At 37.1% G+C, this 20,942-nt stretch overlaps 1 protein-coding gene across 1 annotated transcript in view; it reads right to left on the bottom strand.

The window, feature by feature from the left end:
* Positions 1-20,942, bottom strand: part of CR1 (complement C3b/C4b receptor 1 (Knops blood group)) — a 177,612-nt gene that overhangs the window by 130,056 nt on the left and 26,614 nt on the right. The window contains exon 23 of the mRNA XM_061183731.1: positions 12,553-12,783. Coding sequence (XP_061039714.1) covers positions 12,553-12,783 — 231 coding nt within the window. The remainder of the gene's footprint in view (positions 1-12,552; positions 12,784-20,942) is intronic.

Below are 20,942 nucleotides of genomic sequence, written 5' to 3'. Positions count from 1 at the left end.
GGTAGGATTGTATTGCTATAAACTTCCCTCTTAGAACTGCTTTTGCTGAATCCCATAGGTTTTGGCTCGTCGTGTTTTCATTTTCATTTGTTTCTAGGTATTTTTTTATTTCTTCTTTGATTTCTTCAGTGATCTCTTGTTTATTAAGTAGTGTATTGTTTAGCCTCCATGTGTTAGTGTTTTTTACAGATTTTTTCCTGTAATTGATATCTAGTCTCATAGCGTTGTGGTCGGGAGATATACTTGATATGATTTCAATTTTCTTAAATTTACCAAGGTTTGATTTGCAACCCATGATTTGATCTATCCTGGAGAATGTTCCATGAGCACTTGAGAAGAAAGTGTATTCTGTTGTTTTTGGATGGAATGTCCTATAAATATCAATTAAGTCTATCTTGTTTAATGTGTCCTTTAAAGCTTGTGTTTCCTTATTTATTTTCATTTTGGATGATCTGTCCATTGGTGAAAGTGAGGTGTTAAAGTCCCCTACTATGATTGTGTTACTGTCGATTTCCCCTTTTATGGCTGTTAGCATTTGCCTTATGTATTGAGGTGCTCCTATGTTGGGTGCCTAAATATTTACAATTGTTATATCATCTTCTTGGATTGATCCCTTGATCATTATATAGTGTCCTTCTTTGCCTCTTGTCTTTGTTTTAAAGTCTATTTTGTCTGATATAAGAATTGCTACTCCAGCTTTCTTTTGATTTCCGTTTGCATGGAATATCGTTTTCCATCCCCTCACTTTCAGTCTGTATGTGTCCCTAGGTCTGAAGTGGATCTCTTGTAGACAGCATATATACGGGTCTTGTTTTTGTATCTATTCAGCCAGTCTATGTCTTTTGGTTGGAGCATTTAATCCATTTACATTTAAGGTAATTATTGATATGTATGTTCCTATTACCATTTTCTTAATGGTTTTGGGTTTGTTATTGTAGGTCTTTTCCTTCTCTTGTGTTTCCTGCCTAGAGAAGTTCCTTTAGCATTTGTTGTAAAGCTGGTTTTGTTGGGCTGAATTGTCTTAGCTTTTGCTTGTCTGTAAATGTTTTAATTTCTCTTCTCATTTAATTTGAATGAGATCCTTGCTGGGTAGAGTAATCTTGGTTGTAGGTTTTTCCCTTTCATCGCTTTAAATATGTCCTGCCACTCCCTTCTGGCTTGCAGAGTTTCTGCTGAAATATCAGCTGTTAACTTTATGGGGATTCTCTTGTATGTTATTTGTTGTTTTTCCCTTGCTGCTTTTAATATTTTTTCTTTGTATTTAATATTTGATAGTTTGATTAATATGTGTCTTGGCATGTTTCTCCTTGGATTTATCCTGTATGGGACTCTCTGTGCTTCCTGGACTTGATTAACAATTTCCTTTCCCATATTAGGGAAGTTTTCGACTATAATCTCTTCAAATATTTTCTCAGTCCCTTTCTGTTTCTCTTCTTCTTCAGGGACCCCTATAATTCAAATGTTGGTGTGTTTAATATTGTCCCAGAGGTCTCTGAGACTGTCCTCAATTCTTTTCATTCTTTTTTCTTTATTCTGCTGTGCAGTAGTTATTTCCACTTGTTTATCTTCCAGGTCACTTATCCATTCTTCTGCCTCAGTTATTCTGCTACTGATTCTTTCTAGAGAATTTTTAATTTCATTTATTGTGTTGTTCATTATTGTTTGTTTGCTCCTTAGTTCGTCTAGGTCCTTGTTAAACGTTTCTTGTATTTTCTCCATTCTATTTCCAAGATTTTGGATCATCTTTACTATCATTATTCTGAATTCTTTTTCAGGTAGACTGCCTATTTCCTCTTCATTTGTTAGGTCTGGTGGGTTTTTACCTTGCTCCTTCATCTGCTGTGTGTTTCTCTCTCTTCTTATTTTGCTTAACTTACTGTGTTTGGGGTCTTCTTTTCGCAGGCTGCAGGTTCATAGTTCCCGTTGTTTTTGGTGTCTGTCCCCAGTGGCTAAGGTTGGTTCAGTGGGTTGTGTAGGCTTCCTGGTGGAGGGGACTAGTGCCTGTGTTCTGGTGGATGAGTCTGGATCTTGTCTTTCTGGTGGGCAGGTCCGCATCTGGTGTGCGTTTTGGGGTGTCGGTGAACTTAGTATGAATTTAGGCAGCCTCTCTGCTAATGGGTGGGGTTGTATTCCTGTCTTGCTAGTTGTTTGGCATAGGGTGTCCAGCACTGTAGCTTGCTGGTCGTTTAGTGGAGTTGCGTCTTGGTGTTGAGATGGAGATCTCTGGGAGTTTTTCACCGTTTGATATTACGTGGATCTGGGAGGTCTCTGGTGGACCAATGTCCTGAACTTGACTCTCCCACTTCAGAGGCACAGCCCTGACACCCGGTCGGAGCACCGAGACCCTTTTTGGGAGGTCTGAGGTCTTCTGCCAGCATTCAGTAGGTGTTCTGTAGGAGTTGTTCCACATGTAGATGTATTTCTGATGTATTTGTGGGGAGGAAGGTCTCTCCACGTCTTACTCTTCTGCCATCTTGAAGCTCCTTCCCCCTTGTATTGTTTTAAAAGAGCTTTCTAGATGTAAAGTAATGAAAATTTTAATTGGGTAGGATATTTGCATAAGTTCCAATATTTAACATTTGTTAAACTTGACTTTGGGCAATCAAAAATGGATAAAAAAGAAAGAGAAATGAGTAGGTGCTTCCTTCCCCCTTTTCCCAGGATAAGAGGAGAGAAATCTATCATATTTCTTTTTTTTTTTTTTTTTTAATTCCTTGGTTTTGGATTGTTTTGAGGATATGGTGTATAATGCTTATTACTTTAGACTTGTAGTTGTAAACACTGACAACACTTCAAAAAGTTTTGAATGGGCCCCACTCCTGAGAGATTCTCATGTAATTGTTCTGAGGTGGGCTTTGGGTGTAGCTATTTCTTTTAAGCACCAGTTCTCCTTCCTCCCATTCCTCAGCTGAGCAGACCTGTTCGAGAACCACTAGACTAATGATAGTTTTTCCTGTTTAAAGGAGATAAGTAACTTGAGCTGAAGCTCTGCCTCCTTAATTACCTTTGTTTTTATTTTGCTCTGTTGAGGGCTTTGTTACAACTAAATTATTGTGTCTTTATTACTGTTTTATTGTTAAAGAAATAAGTAAACAATTTGTGTTTGAGTTAAAAAAAAAAGCTAGTGGAGAAATTTCTATGCTACTTTCTCTTTTTTTCTCCAATATGTTTCATAGTTGTAGCAGTAACCACTGTTGGAAGTCTGTTGCCAAGTCAGCAAAAAGAAATTTCAGCACATGATTTGTAGACAAAGCTCAACAACTATGAAAGCATATTTTTAAATGCATATTTTAAATATTAGACTCAGCTACTACCCCTTAAGACCTCATAGGTTTAAGTTAAAGTAATAAAAATTAGATTTATGTAATATGTAATCAAGTTTTTATTACAATATGTAATCAAGAAGAAATATCTGCTGGAAATATACCATTTTACTTTAGTTTTAAAAATCTCTTCTTTCTGTTTTTTTTTAAAATCTGTTGTTCCTCCCCACACTCCCTACTAATTAATTCAAATAATGGAGGATAGATTGAAACCAATCAATTAACTGGTCAATTTTTTTAGTCTTCAAAGAACCAACTTTTGGCTTTGTTGATTTATGTTTATCTTCATTTTATTTTTACTAAAAGTTTCTTGAGTTTATTTGGTGTTCTTTTTTAAAAAATGAATTTCTTGAGATAATTACTTAGAATTTTTTTTATTTTCAGCTTATCATAGTCTAAAAAAAGCTTCAGACTATTATTTTTATTCTAAGCATAGATTTAGCTGTATTCCACAAGTTTTAATGTGTCATATTTTCTTTTTTTTCTGTTTAAAATATTTGATAATGACCATTGTAGTTTCTTCAATGACCCATGGTTTACTTAGAAATGTTTTTCAGAATTTACAACCATTTGACGAATGCTTCTAGCTGTATATTTATTATCAAGTTTTGAGATTGATTGAGTTTGTTTTATGGCTCAGCGTATGATCAACTGAGATAACTGTATGTGTATGTATTTGTAAAAAATATGTGTCTGTCGTAGAGGGTGCAGTGCCCTGGGTGTATCAGTGAGGCACAATCTGTTAATATTTGTTTAAATCTTCTACACACTTACTGATTTGTTGGGGGTCTGCTTATTCTACCAGATAATGTTCCATCTATTGTACATTTGCCTTATTTCTTTTTCTAACTCTGTCCATTTTTTTACTTTTATATATTAATATATACATATTTTTAACATTTTTATTTAGGTACAGTAATGTACCTTTATATATTTTAAAATTATATTTTCTAGTAGATAGATGCTTTTATTATTAGAACATATCTCTCTTTATCTCTAGTAATGAATCTTGCCTCAAATTCTATTTTGTCTCCTTTATTTATAAGGCAATTAAGAAACAAATAACAAGTTTGTAGATTTAGTCCTCAATATATCTATAACTATTTAAAATATAAACACACAATGATAATTTAAAGACAAAGATTGTCATAATGCCACATTTGTCAAATCAGCTTTCTTTTGGTTCATTTTTGCATAATGTGTTTTCCATCTTTTTATATTCATTCATTCTGTCTCTGAACATGTATATTATTTGTTTTGTATGGGACACATAGTTTTTATTTTTACTTTTATTTATTCTTTTATTTATATATTTATTTATTTAGGCTGCACAGCACAGCTTGCAGGATCTTAGTTCCCTGACCAGGGATTGAACCTGGGCCCTGGCAGTGAAAGCATGGAGTGCTAACCACTGGGCAACCAGGGAATTCCCTGTAGTTTTTATTTTTAATTAATTATGATAGAGGTTCCCAAACTAAGTTCACAGTGCTCTTGAGGTCTTAGTAATTTTTTCACTTCATTCCTAGCCAAAAAAGAAATACTTAACAGTTTTATTTATTAAATAACTGGACCCAAACAGCTTAATAAGTCTTGTGCCCACCATAATTCTTAATAATAGAATGTTAGACACTGCTCAACTTCTCAAACCTTGGACTCAGATTGTAAACTGCCACTTAATTTCCTATACCATTAATTTTCATTTGGTACTTTTTCTTTATCACAGTCACTGCTGAAAACCCAGCTTTGCAAAGATTTGATGTCACCAAGCGGAACTTTCTGCAACCTAATGCAACTGGGAGCCACTCTGAGCTAGCAGTTTGCAAAATACGTGAGAGATATCAAATATTGCTGTGTTTCCACTGAAAATTTAAAATATTCCTTAGGTCTCCTGTGAATTTATGAAGGCCCCCAGGGCACCTCAACCCACAGTTTGGGAAATGCAGTAGTATGACAATCTTTGTATTTAAAGTGGAATTGTCTGTTTATATTTAATATAATTGTTGATGTCTCTGGGATTCAATCAATCATCTTACTATTTGTTTTTTATTTATCCTATGTTTTCTATGTGCTTTATTCTCTTCTATTTTGCCTTCTTATTGATTATCAATTATACTTATTATTTTACTTATTTCTTTTTATTAGATTATTATGAACATAATAATAATCTACTTTTATTGTTCCTTTAAAGATAATGTGCATCCTTAACATAGTAACAGGTAATTAACAATTATATCTTCCCCAACAATGCAAGAATCATAGAAAATGCTAACTCCATTTACTTCCCTCCTCTCTTTTGTTCTATCATTATCATGTACTTAAATTCTACATACATTTTAAACTAACACTAGTCATAATCAATGTACACACTGCAGGCTGTTTGCTGGGCTGTAACCATTTGCTGCTAACCTGGATCCTAATGGCAATGGATTCCCTTGGCAGGCTCAGCTAAAATTTTGAAAATCTGTGTGGAAATATGTGGTAGGCTAGATAATGAGCTCCCAAAACATCCATGCCCTAATCCTTGGAAACTGTGAATGTTACATAAGATGGCAACAGCGCTTTGCAGATGTGATTTGGTTAAAAACCTTGAAATGGGAAGATCATCCTGGATTATTTGGATGGACCCTAAATTTAATCACAAAGGTCCTTGTAGGAAAGAAGCAAAGGATCAAAGGAGACCGAAGAAGATTTGAAAATGGTGCACTGCTGACTTTGAAAGTAGAGAAAGGGGACCATGAGCCAAAGGATGTACGCTGCCTCTGGAAGGTAGAAAGAGCAAGGAAACCTACACTCCACTTGAGCATCCAGAAAGAACACAACTCTATGGACCCATTGTAGATTTTGACCTCCAGAACTTTAAGAGAATAAATTTCTGTTGTTTTAAGCCACTGAGTTTGTGGTAATTTGTTATAACAGCAATAAGAAACTAACACAAAAGATAATGGCACATGGTGTTAAAACGTTTGAATTTGTAGAGACCTGGCCTTGAATCCAATGTCTTCTACTTACTAGCTGTGGGGTCTTAGATGAGCTGCTTAAATTTCTCTGAGCCTCAGTTTCACCTTCATAAAAGTGATAATAATATTTACCTAGTACTTTCGCTGAGAGGGTCAAAGATGGAAAGCATTTAGTAGCATCTTATACATAGAAAGCACTTAATAAATTGTCATTATAGTTATCATCCATAGAGAAAGGTAGATGCTAACAGGTAGATTCGAATATTCTGCGAAAGTGGGCATGCTCACTTTGCTTCCAAGAGCTTATTTTCTACCTAGGTGTACAGAGCTAGTTTAGAATAAACTTATCTAGTTGGAAAAGCCCTGAAGGACCTCAGTGACCAGTGATCTCAGAAGTTCTCCTGAATTACTGTGTCCCAGATTCAGACTGGGATTTAATCTCTGCAACCCATGAGTTATGGTTCCCACCGGACCACTGACAGACATGAGAATTCCTAAAGAAACTGGATCCAACTATCCATTAGGCCTGCAGAGTTGCTAAGTTGCTTCTTCCTGTTTAATGGCTTTAATCAGAATTAGGGGACTTAATCTGTGTACCCTACTTAAGCAAAGGATGGTGATCCAAGAAAGCTCATATTTCTTACTTATTTTTTCCTAATATTAGACAGTCTTATATCTATCACTACACATTCTCTTTATTAAACCAGCAGCTGTTAAGCACGAGTGCCCTTGCCTATGTTTCTTTCCTCATCTTGTACCACTGTCTCCTCTGACTGAGCTGTAGTCCTTCCCCGCCACAACCCATTCTCCCCCTTCTTTAAGATATATGTTCTTCCTTCTTTCTGTGATATTCCCTCCATGTGATTACTTTTATCTTCATTCTGACTTTCACTCTTCTTCCAGGTCTCTGCTAAAATGCTGCTTCCTTTTTGAAGCCTTCCCTGACCCTCCCAGGGATTTTGAATCTGGACTACTTCCCTCTGCCCACCCCCATAATAATTTCTAATTGGACCCTTTACTTTTCCTTTTATATCACTTACTATAAATTGTGCTTTTTATATTTATGTGCTTTTAAAAATATCTATTCCTCTCAATAGGTATTAGACATTCATATTAGACATGCATAATATGAAGGCAAAGAAACCCCATGATTTTTGCTCCTCTAAACTAATACCTAGTCCAGGTGCCTAGCACTCAATTATAAGTAGTCTGTGCATATTTGTTGCAATGAATAGATGAATGATGAATTACCTACAAAACTTTAAAAAATCAAGAGTCCGGGCTATATCCCTAAAAGCTCTAATTTAGAGGTTGTGGGTTACAGCCCGCAAAACTATCTTTTTAAAAAGCTTCACAGGTGATTTTGATAGATAACAGCACTTTGAGAACCACCGTGACAAACAGGAAAAAGCTACCAAGTAAAAAACAACTCCTGTGGTTTCAAATGTTATGCCTTCACCTTTTCTTTAGTTGATATGTGGGATGAGTGTAATTTTGATATTCATCTCATCCATTGATTCTGGACAAGGGAAGAGATTCCAAATGGACCTTCTGGTGCCAAAAGTTTTACTAGGAGAGGCTGAATGTCACAGCAAAGCTCACAAGGAGAAGACAGAGATCTAAAACAAAAAAGCAAATGGAATGGATAGTTCTTGGAATGGCATTACTTTCCTTTAATTACCTAAAATTCTTACCTGAGTTCTGGGTATAGTATATAGAATAATTAAAAATTCAAATTTGGATAATATCCCAAATAAAAAGGAATATATGAAACTTCTCCTGAGAAAGCTTGATCTAGTCTCTTTTTCCTCCTTCATTGCCAATCCCTCAAATTATGGCTGGTTCCTATGATAACTATATTAATATGAACTCTGTAAACTCAAGATCTACAAGAGTTTACAAAAAAACTTTTTGTATAGATTTATTAAGATATATTAAATACAGTAAGTGTACAATTTGATGACTCTTGACATATGTATGCACCATGAAATGATCACCATAATCAAGACAACAAACATTTCCATCACACTCCCTACAGTTTCCTAATGTTTCTTTGTAATCCATCCATCTCTCTATCTCCTTCTCTAGGCAACCTCCAACCTGCTTCCTTTTACACAGATTGATCTGACTTCTAGAATTTCATATAAACTGAATCACTCAGTTTGTACTTTTTATTTTTGTCTAGCTTTCACATAGCATAATTATTTTGAGAATAATCCAGGTGTTGCATGTAAAAATTTGCATGGTTTTGTTTTGTTTTGTTTGCTGAATAACATTCAGTTGCAAAAATACACCTTAATTTAGTTTACCCTTTCAGCTGTTGAAGGACTTTTGAATTGTTTCCAGTTGTTGGCTGTTACAAATAAAGCTGCTATAAAAATTCATGAACAAGTCTTTATGAGGACATATGCTTTCATTTCTCTTGAGTAAATACCTAGGAGTGAAATGCTTAGATACATGTGTGTTTAACCTTTTAAGAAACTGCCAAAACTCTGTTTCCAAAGTGGTTGTATCATTTTACCAATGAGCAATGCATGATAATTCTAGTTACTTCGCCTTATAACCAATACTTGGCATGGTCAGTTTTTAAAATTTTAGCCATTCTGGTGGATGTATAGTGTCATCTCATTGTGATTTTTGTCTTGGATGACACAGTCCACTTTGAAATACACCTGACTCAAAACTTCTACTCAAGGCAGGTTGATTTATTCTATACTATAAGTACAAACTATCCATTATTTCTTCCATGTCTGTTCAAACATGAGCTGACAACCTGGAGTATGCTCTGCTCCCCATACTGCATATTCTGCTCTTTATTGAAGGGACCTGAAAATGTTTTGCTTAAGTGACTCTGTAAGTTAAAGAAAAAAAGAGCATGCACTTTTAAATTTTTTATATATTTTATATTTAAATATTTAAATATATTTATATATTTTATGATATATATTAAATGTTATATATTTGGTGTATTATATATTATATAATATTATGTACTACATACTTAGTTATAATGTATAATATACATTAGATTTTCTATATGGCATAATATAATATATACTTTGGTATAGTTTGGTATTAAATAATATATAATATTTAATATGCACATTATGTATTATATAGGTTAATATATATTATATATAATCTATACAAACTATAAGAAGTTAATATTAGATATTACATTATAATATATATTACATAACTTAATAAAGCTATTATATATAATTATATGTTTGCAATATACAATGTAATCATACATGCTATATTATATAAGAGCATAAATATAGCATAATATATTTTATAATATAAATATAACAATTTATGTATATAAAACCATATGTTATATTACAGAATATAACATAATTATATTGTTAATTTATATGTAACATGTTTTATTATGTATATTTAAATGTTAAATATATTTAAACATGTATATTTAATAATTTTAGGTATATACCAATATATATTATATATAAATTGAAATTTAAAGAATATGAAACAGATGAAAAACATTTTAAATGCTTTGTTAATCATGATGACTTAATATGATCATATTGGAACAAATGGAATCATAGTAAGTTTCTCTGTTAACAGTAGTGAATGTAAAGCTACATTTCAACTTGTCTTTTTGATACTTTCTAGATATTTTTTTGTTTTTGTCAACTTTTGGTCAGTTATGATTAAACCGAGAGGGTTTCTTCCTCTTAATGGCTGTGTGTGTGGAGGAGATTGTCAGCTATGCCTTTCAGTTGTTTGCTTGAGTTGGCCCTATTAGAATTATTGTTTCTATGCAGGAAAATTTTGAAGTTACTTGTCCCATTGTGAAGGTTATCTTAGATAAAGCTAGGTAACATAAATCTACTCACCTGAGCATATGTAAACTGAAATAGGTCACAAATTACAGAAAGCCAACTGGAATGCCCCTCCTTTCTACCTTGCATCTTTCCACACCAGGGTAACAGTGAGATCTGACCCGAGGACCAAGTGAGGGCGCCAGAGTCTGCTCTATGTTCAAAGTGGTCCTAGTAATGCTTAACTAGTGTGCTAACTTTTATGTAAAGTAAATATACCTGTGAAACATGCTTTACAATCTTTTTTGGGGGGATTCACTCCTCTAGTGCTGTTAAAGCAATGCTGCTTCCACTCAGGTGAAGATCACTGGAGCTGTCTCCCTTTTCAATCACCCCATGGCCTTCAGGCTCTTGTGTGACTTCCTAGTCATGGTTTTGTAGATCCCCATGGGGATTTTCAGGTTATAAAACCCTGTCACGTACACTACCTCATCTGATTTTTACAATAACCCTCTCAGCAGAATGTCAATTATGTTTATTTTATATGTGTGGACCCTCAAGATCAGGAATGTTAATTGACTTGCTGGGTTCAAGGCTCCCAGCTAGTAAGTAGCAGAGGCTGGACAAACCAGAACACTGGCCTCCTAATTAAGGAGATTTCATAAAACCCCACCACCCTACCACCCTGTATGCATACACCTTGGAGGCATAGCTCTCTCTTACATTTCTTTCAAACTCCAAAGTGCTGTGCACACTGTCAGCATTCCATCAGCATTTTCTTTAGCTAAATTACTTTGGCAAGTAAATTACTAGATAGTTTAGTTTAGGCTGTTTCACATTTTGAAGTTATTATGATGACCTTAGGAAATTTTTTTTTTGTAATTAATAGTGTCTGGCGGGGAGGGGGAAGGGTAAGCTGGGACGAAGTGAGAGAGTAGCACTGACATATATACACTACCAAATGTAAAATAGATAGCTAGTGGGAAGAAGCTGCCTCGCACAGGGAGATCAGCTCGGTGCTTTGTGACCACCTAGAGGGATGAGATAGGGAGGGTGGGAGGGAGACGCAAGAGGAAGGGGATATGAGGGTATATGCATATATATAACTGATTCACTTTGTTATGCAGCAGAAACTAACACAACATTGTAAAGCAATTATACTCCAATAAAGATGTTAAAAAAAAATTAGTGCCATAAACTGAACAAATGTTACATTAAAAATAAAGAGATAAATTGACATTGAAAAAAAAATAGTGTCTGGGATTGTACTATAATAGTAATTTAATAAACACGGACAGGCTACAACAACATTCCAGTAAGAAGGGGGCCAGATACCCACAAAGTCCACAAAAATTATAAGCACAGATTGCTTAATTTACTTGGCATGCTTCGCTTCTGAAAATAAAGCTTTAGGTTTTATCCCATTTCTTCACCGAACAGGTTCTTTTATGACATCTAAGGAGATAAGATATTAATAACAATTTCTTTGGAAACTTGGTTTCCCTTTTCCTCTTAGAAGAGAAGGCACAATCAAATAATGAATGCAAAACGTCTAGTGACAGCGAAGAACAAACTGCATTGTCAAGAGGCTGGACAAAAAAAGACTGTCACCAAGATGTTGACACGAGTCTAAGCAACTAAGAAGACTTCTAGGAAAGTCAAAAATAAGAAGAGAAGGGCTCTAATCTCTGTTTACCTGTTTGAAGCTAACGGAAGGAAGGGAGGATGCCACGTCAAAATTTTCATGATAGTTTTGTTCTAAACAATTGACTAAAATGGGACAATATGTAAACATCTCTACACTTTCCTTCTACTGGTAACCGTTACACTGAGGGTTCTGCGGCTTAGCTAGCTCTTCTAACCCCAAGCACCTGGGATCTGTAATGATGGCAGTGGTTGTTTGGGGTGTGGGTAGGGTGAATATAGCCAGATGCAGGGCACTTTTCAGGTGATAATTGCAACCCCTGGACTGCTTGTCCAAACACCCTCGTGAACAAAGAGCTGAAGTAATGACGATAGAAATCAAGTGGCAGGCCCTGTGTTAGACCTTTGACACGCTTTATGCCATTTAGGTACCAACCCCATGAGGTACAGAGATCAGTATTCTCATTGACAGACGACGAAACACGTGTAGTAACTTTCCTCACAATTAATATGTTTCTAGGATTAGAACCCAAGTTTGTCGAATTTCCAACCCCCCTTTCTTTCCCTGTGATCAGCGCCACACTGCTATAAGCCAGTCTCTGTATTAACACAAAGGCAAGCAATTCCGTGCAGCACCTGTTCATCATCTGCGCTGAGCACAACATAAGCCCCCCGAAGAGAGGAATTCGACCAGTGCCACCAGGGTCCCGGGACACAGAGGGGAATCCCGGAGCCGACTTGCCTTCTCGCGCGCTTAACTAATGTTAAGAGACACTTCGGACGCGAGGGCCAACGAGGTAGTGCCCGCCGCGCCCGCTGCCACGCCCGCCCGCATCTCACCCCAGGCCGCCGGCAGCGCGAGCAGCACCAGAACCGCCAGGAGGGCTCCTCCGGGACAGGAGGCAGGGAGCGCTGGCGGCCGGAGAGGCTCCTGGCTCCTCGGAGAAGTGGCTCGCATCCTCCCCAAGGGCCTCTAGTAACCAGATGCGATCTCGGAGAAAATCGAAGTCAGGGGAAAGTGCAGCCGAGAGAAGTACCACACACCCGGTTCCGCTCCCAGGGTCTGGGAAGCTTGGCGGAGGTTCCGGGACAAAAAACTTTTGACCACAACTTCCCCTTGGTGAGCAAGGTCTTGTTTACTCCCAGTGTGCATTGCTTCTAACAAGTATCACTCCCAAAGACCAGCTTAGAGATCCAGATACAGGAGGAAAATCTGGCAGCGCTTTCAGCTCCTTGATGTATTCCGCGTGGGAGGATGGGCAGTTCCAGACAAAGGCGGTGGATTCTCACAAGTTCGCTTTTATACACCCCTGCACGACTTTTCCCCTTCTCAAGAATCCACGTGGGTAGGTCACCTAAAGAAATGCCTGCTCTCTCTGTTGAAGCAACAGTTGCAGGCAGCACGCACAGTGTACAGGGAATATGAAGAACCAATTTCTTTATGTTGAATTGAGATACACCAAGCCACTGAAAGATTTTTTAAAAGAGAGTGACTTAATCAAATTTGCATTTTAAAAAGTATGATTCTGTCTATAGTATAGAGACTGGATAAGAATAAGGCAATAGCGGAGACCAGCAAGGAGGCTTTTGCCATCATCTGGGTGGGATTTGGTGGCGACTGTGACTGGGGATAAAGTAGACAATTAAGAAAGATATTGGAGATGAACAAAATTTACTCAAGCATTGGATTTTGGTTAATTTCTTTCTTAAAGTTAGTGGTGAGAAAAAGAAGGGAATCAATAGTTAGCCCGAGGATTCAAAATGAATGGTAGTGCTATTTATTGAAATAAGAAGTATGGGGGAGGGAAAGGTAAGAATTCAAAGATGAGAGAAATGGGGGTGTGTGGTAGGCAGAATAATGGCCCCCAAGATGTCCCCATCCTATTCCCCACAACGTGTGATATGTCACCTTATGTGGCAAGAGGGATTTTGCAGGTGTGATTAAATTAAGGAGTTTGAGGTGGGGAGATTATCCTGTATTATCTGGGTGGGCAACATAATCAAAGGGGTTCTTATAAGAGGAAGGCAACAGAACAAGTGGGAAAAGGCAATGTCTGAAGCAGAGATTGGAGTGATGCTGCCATAAGCCAGGGAATGCCAGCTACCTCTAGAAGCTGGAAGAGGCAAGAAACAGATTCTTTTCTGGAGCTTTCAGAAGGAGTCAGTCCCACCAACACCTTGGTCCAGCCCTGTAATACTCATTTTAGACTTCTGACCTCCAGAATTGTTAAAACAAAAATCTGTGTTGTTTTAAGATTCAAGGTAATTTGTTATAGCAGTAACAGGAAATTAATATGGAGGAGGGAGGGTAGCCTGATCAAGGGAGAATGTCAAAGGCTATTTGGATTTTTAACTGAGAAAGTTATGGTCATGGGACAAATGGAGTTTTGTGACAGCCAGGAGGTGGGGGAATGTTCTAGGAAAAGTTTGGGAATATAGGTAGTTTGTTGATTATGAAGCTCGACTTCTAGTAAGGCCCATAAAGAGGACTTCTGAAAAGGAAATGGATGGAAGAGGGTTAAAAATCTCAGGAATTGTTGGGTCTGTTAAGGGAGAACATGTACAATAAACAATAGAAAGATAAGGATTCATCTAGAGGTTTTAAAAAATTTTTGTTGAAGTATAGTTGATGTACAATATTAGTTTCAGGTACAACATAGTGATTCAAAATTTTTATTGATTATATTCCATTTAAAGTTATTATAAAATATTGGCTATATTCCCTGTGCTGTATGATATACCCTTGTACCTTATTTATTAATACATAGTAGTTTGTGCCTCTTAGTCCCCTACCCCTATCTTGTTCCTCACTCCCTCCCTCTCTCTACTGGTAACCACTAGTTTGTTCCTTATATCTGTGAGTCTGTTTCTGTTCTGTTATATTCATTCATTTTTTTAAAAATTAATTTATTTATTTGTTTTTATTTTTGGCTGTGTTGGGTCTTCATTGCTGCACACGGGCTTTCTCTAGTTGCAGCAAGTGGGGGCTACTCTCCGTTGCGGTACGTGGGCTTCTCACTGCCGTGGTTTCTCTTGTTGCAGAGCATGGGCTCTAGGCATGCAGGCTTCAGTAGTTGTGGCATGTGGGCTCAGTAGTTGTGGCTCGAGGGCTCTAGAGTGCAGGCTCAGTAATTGTGGCGCATGGGCTTAGTTGCTCTGCGACATGTGGGATCTTCTGGGACCAGGGCTCAAACACGTGTCCCCTGCATTGGCAGGCGGGTTCTTAACCACTGCACCACCAGGGAAGCCCTATATTAATTCTTTTGTTTTATTTTTTAGATTCCACATACAAATGATAACATACAGCATTTGTCTTTTTCTGTCTGACTTATCAACAAGAGGTTTTTAACATTTTTGTGTATCATGGACCCCTTCTCAGAATTATTTTTTAAATGTAAAAAATAAAGTACATAGGATTACAAAGAAAACTGGTTATACTGAAATACAGTTCTAGCCATGAATTTTTGGAGGTCTGTGGTTCCTAAAACAAGAACTCCAGATTTAAAAATTAGTAGAAACAAGAGCCACTCATTTCTAAAGCAAGAGTCGGAACAAGTCGTATGGAGAGTGGAGTAATTCCAAATATCAAATGCTGTAGAGAGGAGAGGTGGATGAGGGTTGAAAAGATATTGTAGCAGATATTTCAGTAAATATGCTAGCTCTTATCTCCTCCATGCATAGATATGATTCATGGTGGAGTAAAGACACTCAAGGTTGAAAACTATCTCTACTCAGTGTACTTTCACTGTTGGAGACCCATGTACACACAGTCCAGCAAACCTATATCACTCAGCATGTACAGCCTTAGCTCACACAAACAATCCAGAATACTGTCTTACTTCATTTGTCCCTTTTATTCAAGTCTCACTTCCTACCCTCACTAGTTGAGAAAGGGCAGTGTCCCAAAGGCCAGATATGTTCTTAATTTTCCATTCGTTTCCATTAGACTCTCTCCCAAGACTCTACTGCAAGAAACATCTACTTTGATCACATCACTTACCACACCTCCTTTTTAATACTTTAATACCACTCTATCAAGGATTTGATATTATACTTTCAAGATATTCTCAACAGAGCAACGGAAAAAGAAGCCAGATCATGGTAGGCCATGGAAAAGGGAATAGAAGATTCAATTCCCCAGGCTTACCTCACATGCTATCAGAATATGCCACTCGTTACCACTTCTTTTTACACTAATCTCCTAACATCTGCCTTCTTCCCTCATATCTTGAAGGTTTTAGCTCCTAGCTCATGGCAAACTCCTCTACTGTTGCCCCTGTCATAGTCCTCAGTGATTTGATATTCACAGTGATGGTATTTTCCAAATACCTGGCCTTTCGGCACCTTGACCTCTTCTCTGCCAACGATCTTGTTCTTCCTTCTACTCTGCCACTTATGCCCATGGCCATACCTTAGACCCTGTCACCATCAATTACTATAATCCCTTCATAATTTTGGCCATCCCACTGTCCAACCACCAATCCTATCCTTCTATTTCACCTCTAGTACCCTGATCCCAACAATCTTTGTATCTCTCAGTACCTACAGTCCATTGATCTTACCACCATCTTTCAATCTCAAACCCCCTTAGTGTCCTCACTTTCATCCTTACCAGGTTAAATTCCATGGTCGATCATTATAATCACTATCTTGCATACAACCTTGGCTTCCTTACCCTTCTCCCACTTTATCATATTTATTAAATGAACAGTCTTGGTTAGATTCATTTCTCCATAATTTTGCCCCTGTACCCATGAAACTGAACGTGGTTGGAGAAAAACACATATCCATGAGAACTAGTCTGTTTAATGACAACTCATTTCAAATGGACCTTTGTAATGCTGCCTGGTGCTCTTACTATAGTTACCTAGTCCATTTACTCTCTCATTCTTCCAAGTGACTATTTTCAAATTTTTAATTTTGACATTGAACTCTGACTTCTCCTCCATCATTCTTAGTCTCTGTTTATAGCTTCGTTTCTTTTTTTTTTTCCAGAAAAAATAGAAAAAAAATCAAAGAAAACTTCCACAAACTTCTCTCATTACTTAACCCCAATACCTCTATCTGGTTTATGTAGTTTCCTTATCTCCTCTTAGTATGGTTATATTGTTCACACCCTTATCGAAGGCTAACTTCTCCACTAGTGCACTAGATTCAATTTGTTCTTACTTGCTCAAAGACATCACTCCAGGAATTCCCCTCTTTCTCCAGAATCATTATTTCCCCCCTTTCTACTGGATTTTACCATAAACATGCAAACAAATTTCTCCAAATGCAGCAGACATAGTCCCTCTTTGATTTATTTTGGTTGGTTGGTTGGTTTTTTGTTTTTGTTTGCTCTGCTGTTTTTTTTGTTTTCACCTAATGTTTCTTTTGCTTGGAACACTTTCTGACCAGATATCTATCTGCATGGCTACCTCCGTCATCTCCTTGAGTTTTTTTTTGCTTAAATGTGATCTTCTCAGTGAAGCCTTCTCTGACCACTATTTACAATTGCATGTCCATTCAGAACTTCCTTTCCCCTTTCTCTGCTTCATATAATTTTTAAAATTTTACTTATTTTTTTCATTTTATTTCCATCTGACAATCTGCTTGTTGTCTGCCTCTCTTCACTAGAATAAAAGCTACATGAGAGAACATGTCCATTTATCACTGCTATATCCCACAACCTAAAACATTGCTTAGCACACAAGAATGATTTCTACAATTGTTTGTTAAGTGAATAAATGAAATGAGTAAATCAGCTAAGGTCAACCCCTTTTTCAGAAAATTTAGTGGTAAAGAGAAGGGAGATAGTTTAAGAGAGAAAGCATGGGTGGTTTGGGGAGGATTTGTTTTCAGGTTTGGGGGTGGATATTTGTTGCTTTAACTGGGCCCCTTCTTCTGGAATTGGGCCCCTGATTTTTCCTCTTTTCCACAGTTCCATGTGGTTCAGGTGGACCATGGTTTCTCAAATACAACACTATTGACACGTTGAACAGACAATTCTTTGTTTTGGGGGCTGTCCTGTGCACTGTAAGATGTTTAGCAGCATCTCTGACTTCTACCCACTAGATGCCAGTAGCACTCCCCTCCTCCAGCTGTAACAATCACAAATGTCTATAGACATTGCCAAATGTCCTCTGTGGGGAAGAGGTGTGAGTGCCCCACTTGAGAACAACTGAGGTAGATCAATCCTATCCGTAGCTCTAAGCCTGGACAAGCAGCCTAGGCCTTGTCATCTGCTTATTTCACTGCTCTCATCCTAGTAAGTGGTTGAAATGGGGACATGTGACCCTAGTTGGACAAATCAGAGGTAATTAAGGCACTTCTGCAGGAGTTATTGGACAAGAGAAGTTCACTGTGCTGGAATGCTAAGCTGACGAGATGTGCGCTTGGCATCGTCAACAAACATTTTGCCAGTTTTTAGGGAGTGTCTATCAGAGAATGAGTCCAGCAAGAAAAAACAGAACCAGGGAATGGAACAGAGTCCTGAGGATATGATTTGAATGGTTAATTCCCATTTTGACTGAAGCCAGCTGCACGCTTGACCTTTTCTCTCATGTGACATAATAAAATTCCTTTTTGGTTTAAGCCAGTGTGAGATGGATTTCTGTCACTTACAGCTGAATGGGTACTGGCTTGAACATATTTGTAGGTGGAAAGAAGAAGCCAGTGATGAGAGATGGTATTACTGAGGGAGCAATATCCTGGAAGAAACAGAAAGGGATGAGAAGAGAACTGTATCGTCTGTAAAAAGTGGTAGGTGGAAATGAGAATAAGGATGAGTGGGTATAGATAATCTTGGAGGTGAAGGGAGAGGAAATAGAGTTATCCTGTGATGTTTTCATCCTTTGCTATGATAAGGAAGGAGAATAGAGTAGAGATGAAGGTATAATAGAGCAGATGGCTTGAGGTGCATGAACAGATGAGTTGTAGAAATGAAAACGGTACTGATTGTGAATGAATAAGATACCAAACAGCATACTACTTCTGGGTACATATCCAAAATAACTGAAAGCAATGTCTTGAAGAGAAATCTACACACCCATGTTCATAGCAGCATTACAACCTAAATGTCCACTGATGGATGAATGGATAAAAAAATATTGTATATACATACAGTGAAATATTGTTCAGTCTGAAAACAAAATCTGACACATGCTACAACATAGATGGACCTTGAAGACACTATACTAAGTGAAATAAACCTGTCACAAAAAGACAAATACTGTATGGTTCCACTTATATGAGGTATCTAAAGTAGTCAAATTCATAGAAATGGAAAGTAGAATGGTGGTTGGCAGGGGCTGAAGGATGAAGGGAATGTGGAGTTACTGTTTAATGGATATAGAGCTTCAGTTTTGTAAGATGAAAGAGTTCTGGAGATCTATTGCATAGCAATGTGAATATACTTAACACTTCTATACTTCTGAACTGTACACTAAAAATGGTTAAGATCGTAAATTTTATGTTACATGTTTTTTAAACCACAATTTAAAAAAAAAGATGTCAAACAGCATACACAGTCTAAGAGAAAATGGGGAGAGTAAGTCCGTGGTAGCCAATGAGCAAGATTTTATTTTCTCAATAATTGAAATGCTGGAACAGAGAAAACTGACAGCTGGATTTAGAGTGTGGAAGGAGAGAATGAGTGCCCTGGGGGAAAGTATTGGCTGGATAAGTCTTGAGGATGAGGGAACTGAGTTTGGGGGTTGAGAGTTTGGCTAACATGATGAAGTGGTGGGATCCAGAATGCATAAACGTTAAATCAGGAACTCTAAAAACCCTAAGACTATGTCTGTTATTCAAGAGTTCATTGACTCCAGAAAAAAAAAATCACATAAGGCAAGTGTTTTTCTTTAAAGACAACATTTATTTGAATGATGAATGTACACATTATCAAATGACATTTTACAGGCAACTACAGTTACGTCAGAATTAAACTTCAGAATTAAAACTTGACTCCCATGATTTAAAAAAATTGTGCAAATTGGAATTACTGAGTGATTATGCAAAGGTAAAGTATATACGATGAGAAAAACTTAAACCAAGTGGAAATAAAAGTGAAACGTTTAACTATATCAGAGAAAGATACTCCTATTAAAATAAAATCAGACTTCCCAAAAAATGTATGCCCATCATAACCACAGGCTATGCTTCAAACTTTGCTTAAATAATTAAAACCACACTATAACCAAACGTATATGGTAACAGTAAGTAAGCTGATTATAAAAAGAAGAGTCTAGACATGAGGACAGCTCTTTTTAGTGCCTTCCTAAACAATGTGACAATTTTCAGAGCTATGTAACTGTTTATATCCATAGCCTGGCTCCAAGTATGTCACAGGTGAGGCTTCAAAAAGTCCTTGAAGAGCACGTAGCAGTAAAACTGGGCTCCCATCTTTATCATCAAGCAAACTTTCTTTGTTTTGCTTGAGGCTAAGTGCATGTAGGAGTTAAAACTTATGGAATAATCTCACTTGATGTTGAGACCATACCAATAGACTTGCTGATATTAGGTTTCTCTCCAACCGATGTTCAGTTGGGTTCCGAGCAGCAAGGCATACTGAAATAGATGAATTTCTATTTAGGAGACAGCATGAAAGGCAGTGGTATAACTCAAAGTTTAAATATGAGCGTTAACATTCTCTCTCTCTATACCAATTACAAGTGCTATAAATAATGGAGCATCAAGCCTATGAGAAGGTATCATTCAATTAGGTGGTCCTTCTTCATATAACATGAAGTAAAGCAAATAATAATTAAATTTTATACTGATAAATATGAAAAAAAATAAATGAGGGAGAAATTGAAGCAATGGTTTCATTCTCACTCATTCAAATATTCATTCAACAAACATTTAGGTAATAACTTTACTTTGGGTCCCCATGGCTTTGGATTTAGATATCACTCTGGTAGTCTCTCCTGTTCTCTTCTTCCCTTTGGCTATGACTCACTAGCAACAAGGAAGCTTTTCTTCCTCAACTGCCACAGCAGTTTTTCTGTATCTTGTTTATAGCACTTAATCTTACACTATGATATGTATGTGTCTTATTTTTGTTACTAAAATAAGTTCCAAGAGGGCAGAGGTGGTATCTTTATTTTATATCTTATAGATTATGTAGGAAAAAGCAGCTTGAAGTCAGATTGGAGCTTGAATTCTACCTTTGCTAATTACTGACCCCCAAGTCTTTGGCCAAGAGAGCCTTTTCGCCTTGGTTTTCTCAGCTGGGATATTATATGCTCACC

The sequence above is a fragment of the Eubalaena glacialis genome, chromosome 3, assembly GCF_028564815.1.
Source record: "Eubalaena glacialis isolate mEubGla1 chromosome 3, mEubGla1.1.hap2.+ XY, whole genome shotgun sequence".
NCBI lineage: Eukaryota > Metazoa > Chordata > Mammalia > Artiodactyla > Balaenidae > Eubalaena > Eubalaena glacialis.
The sequence above is the reverse complement of the archived record's forward strand: the minus strand, read 5'-3'. Positions and strand labels throughout refer to the sequence as shown.